The 3,484-nt window shown below is 41.0% G+C and overlaps 1 protein-coding gene across 1 annotated transcript; it reads right to left on the bottom strand.

Annotated features, from left to right (window-relative positions):
• Nucleotides 1-1,918: 1,918 nt before the first annotated feature.
• LOC116523415 (kelch-like protein 40) lies at nucleotides 1,919-3,106 on the bottom strand. Its single transcript, XM_032238522.1, has one exon. The coding sequence runs from the start codon at nucleotides 3,104-3,106 to the stop codon at nucleotides 1,919-1,921; it is 1,188 nt and encodes a 395-aa protein (XP_032094413.1).
• Between the last annotated feature and the right edge of the window lie 378 nt (nucleotides 3,107-3,484).

Below are 3,484 nucleotides of genomic sequence, written 5' to 3'. Positions count from 1 at the left end.
CTTGACTTTTTTGACCCTGGTGCCAATAACTCTGATGCTTGCCTTCCAAAGATGGATGCACTTCTTAATAAAGGGTTGAACGGCTCGGGAAATTTTTGAATAAAAGTGTGTGGTTTTCAACCTTTTCAACTTTAAGGCCTGTGTAAATGTAAATGCTGGCTGAGGAATTCTGGGAGTTGAAGTTCACACATTTTAACGTTTCCAAAGCTGAAATGTGCTGCTTCAGCCTGTTCTTAGATTTGGTCTAAAACGCAGGAATTACCCACAGCATCCCAGTTACATCTTGGGTGGAATTCAGTTGCCTTGAAATGCAAAATACTTGGATATCTGAGCCTTTTATTCAATTGTACGTATGTACGTACGTATGTACGTACGTACGTACGTATGTATGTATGTATATGCATATATATAAAATAATAAAAAGGTAAATAGAATGATATCTTAAACAAGGTAGAAGATAGAAGGATGGATGGATGGATGGATGGATGGAGAGATGATAGAGATGATAGATAGAAAGGTAATAGATAGATGACAGATAATAATGATGATGGATGTTAAATGATTGATAAGTGATATATAGGTATAGGTAGGATAGAAGATAGATACATGGATGGATGGATGGATGGATGGATGGATGGATAGATAGATGATAGATAGAGATGATAGAGATGAAAGAAAGATGGAAAGATAGCTAATAGATAAATAATAGATAAAGATGATGGATGTTAAATAATTGATAAGTGATATATAGATAGAATGATAGATAGATAGATAGATAGATAGATAGATAGATAGAAAGATGATAGATAGATAGATAGATAGATAGATAGATAGATAGATAGATAGATAGATAGAGATGATAGAGATGAAAGAAAATAGAAAGATAGCTAATAGATAAATAATAGATAAAGATGATGGATGTTAAATAATTGATAAGTGATATATAGAGATAGATAGATAGATAGATAGATAGATAGATAGATAGATAGATAGATATGATAGAGGTGAAAGAAAGATGGAAAGATAGCTAATAGATAAATAATAAATAAAGATGATGGACGTTAAATAATTGATAAGTGATATATAGATAGAATGATAGATAGATTAGATAGATGGATGGATAGATAGATAGATAGATAGAGATGATAGAGATGAAAGAAAATAGAAAGATAGCTAATAGATAAATAATAGATAAAGATGATGGATATTAAATAATTGATAAGTGATATATAGAGATAGATAGATAGATAGATAGATAGATAGATAGATAGATAGATAGATAGAGATGATAGAGGTGAAAGAAAGATGGAAAGATAGCTAATAGATAAATAATAGATAAAGATGATGGACGTTAAATAATTGATAAGTGATATATAGATAGAATGATAGATAGATTAGATAGATGGATGGATGGATGGATGGATGGATAGAGAGGTAGAGAGATAGAGAGATATAATAGATATAGATACAACCACATGAGAGAGATAGAGAGGAGGAGGAGAGAGACACAGAGAGAGAGAATTCTTGGCTAGAGCTACCTTTTTTTATTTATTTCCAAGACCACCTGAGCTACTTCTGAATGTGAAATGCTGATGACACTCAGCTAAAGAAGATTGTGACCATCAGTTTCCAGAAGCATTTGACCGTCACCTGTTGGAAACAGCCCCCCTGGGACAGACAGGCCTTTTGTCTCATCCAGAGAGGCAGTTGTCGCATTCTTGACAAATTAATAATATTCCACGCAAGGGGAAAGTTGGCATGTGTCACAGTTATGCAAGGGTCCCTCTCTCCCAACCTCATCAGGACGACACACCAGTTGGAACTAAAGATGAAAGCCGGTTTGAACCCGGACTGGGCTAAACATGGCCCTGAGTGAAGCTGAGAAATGTCCTAGTTGAATTCCCCTCCCAAAGCAAGTTTAGGAGACCCCCAAACTGTGAGCGGGACCCCCAGACCCACGCCAAAGTGAAGAGAGACTTAATACCTGCAAGAAATAAGAATTCATCGGATCCTCTTTGTCGTCTTCATTGTAGTAAAGTCCACCGGCTATAAAAATCTGATTTTCTCGCGTGACCAGACTAACGTGGTTCTTTGGAATCTGAGCAGAAAGGGAAGCAAAATAACATTCGTTGGCCGCTGGATCATAAGCCACAGCTCCTGAGTCACTAACCATGAAGATAAGATCTTGAAGGAACATCCCAAAACGCATCGTATCATTCAATATCCCTGGCAAAGTCTCCTCTTCTTCCTCAGTCTCTTCTTTGTCCAATTCTCCATTGACCACTTGGTCCTCGGGTTTCTTCTCTTTCTTCTGCTTCACCGTTGTAAGCTTCCCCTCATGAGCGTCCTTCACCATCTGGATCTTCTTGAGAAGGTCCGGGTTGCACTTGATCACAGCGTTCTTCTCCACCTTGTCCTTAAAATAAACCTTGTCCAGCAAACGGAAGCGGATGCTTTCAAAGACCACCGGAAGCGCCTTGACACGGCTGTCCCGGTCCTTGGCTGTGGCCCATTTCATGACCACCTCAAAGACCAACTCTTCCTTCTCGACGTTGAGGGAATCGCTGGAAATGATGGCGATCAGCTCGTCAGGAGAGAGCTGGCAAAACTCCTCATCGCGGGAGACCAGTGAGAACCGGTCACAGATGAAATCCCGGGCAGCTACCGCCAAGCGGGCGCAATCCAGCATTAATCCCAGTTTAAAGATGGCTAGGCAGTTGCTGAGGCCCAGCCTCTTTTGAAGGAACGAGACGCAGACGGTGAAAATAGAAGGGATCTGGAACATGTTAGCGACCGAGAAGATATCCTGAACGTTCTGCTCGGTGAGCTCCAGCTCCGAGGTGTAGATGTAATGGAGGATCTTACTCATGACCTCTGGATCCACATCTTCCAAGTTGACTTCCTTCTTCTGGTTTTCCTCTAGGTCGGAGAGAAACATGGCCCTGAAGTAAGGGCTGCAGGCTGCCAAGACCAATCGGTGGCAGGGGAATTCCTTCCCTTTCACTTTCAAGACACAGTCAAGGAACTTCTGATGGTCCAACATGTCCTTCAGCCCATCTTGGAGAAGCGTTTGCTGATAGAGACGCATCTCCTCAGCTTCTTCCATCGGTGAAGACGTAGCCATGGTGGAAACCTCTCAAGAATTCCTTGAATCTGAGCAGCCCACGTTGGCTTTCCTGGAAGAACGCCGAAGGAACCCCTTGCTCTGCTACTAATGCTATCTGCTCGGCTTCAAATAGCCAGCAGGGTTTATATAGAGAAGCATAAATACATGCATATATATTTATATATATACGGACCACGTGTAAGCCGATCACCTTTTAATAGGGGAAACTGGAGGGCTGGGCTTGGGGGGGCAGAGGATGACACAGAAGGCTGACTAACAGCTGGGTGTGTAACTTTAGCCTGTGAGCAGAATGTGTCTCACACCAATGAACATGTTTCCCCCACGAAGAATCTCCAGTGAGGAAAATAAGAGTAATGG

This window comes from Thamnophis elegans, unplaced genomic scaffold (assembly GCF_009769535.1).
Source record: "Thamnophis elegans isolate rThaEle1 unplaced genomic scaffold, rThaEle1.pri scaffold_272_arrow_ctg1, whole genome shotgun sequence".
Classification (NCBI taxonomy): Eukaryota; Metazoa; Chordata; class Lepidosauria; order Squamata; family Colubridae; genus Thamnophis; species Thamnophis elegans.
This window is presented reverse-complemented; position numbering and strand designations above follow the sequence as displayed.

Coding starts and splice junctions, on each gene's coding strand:
- LOC116523415 (XM_032238522.1), bottom strand. CDS start 3,106: ATGGAAGAAGCTGAGGAGATGCGTCTCTATCAGCAAACGCTTCTCCAA.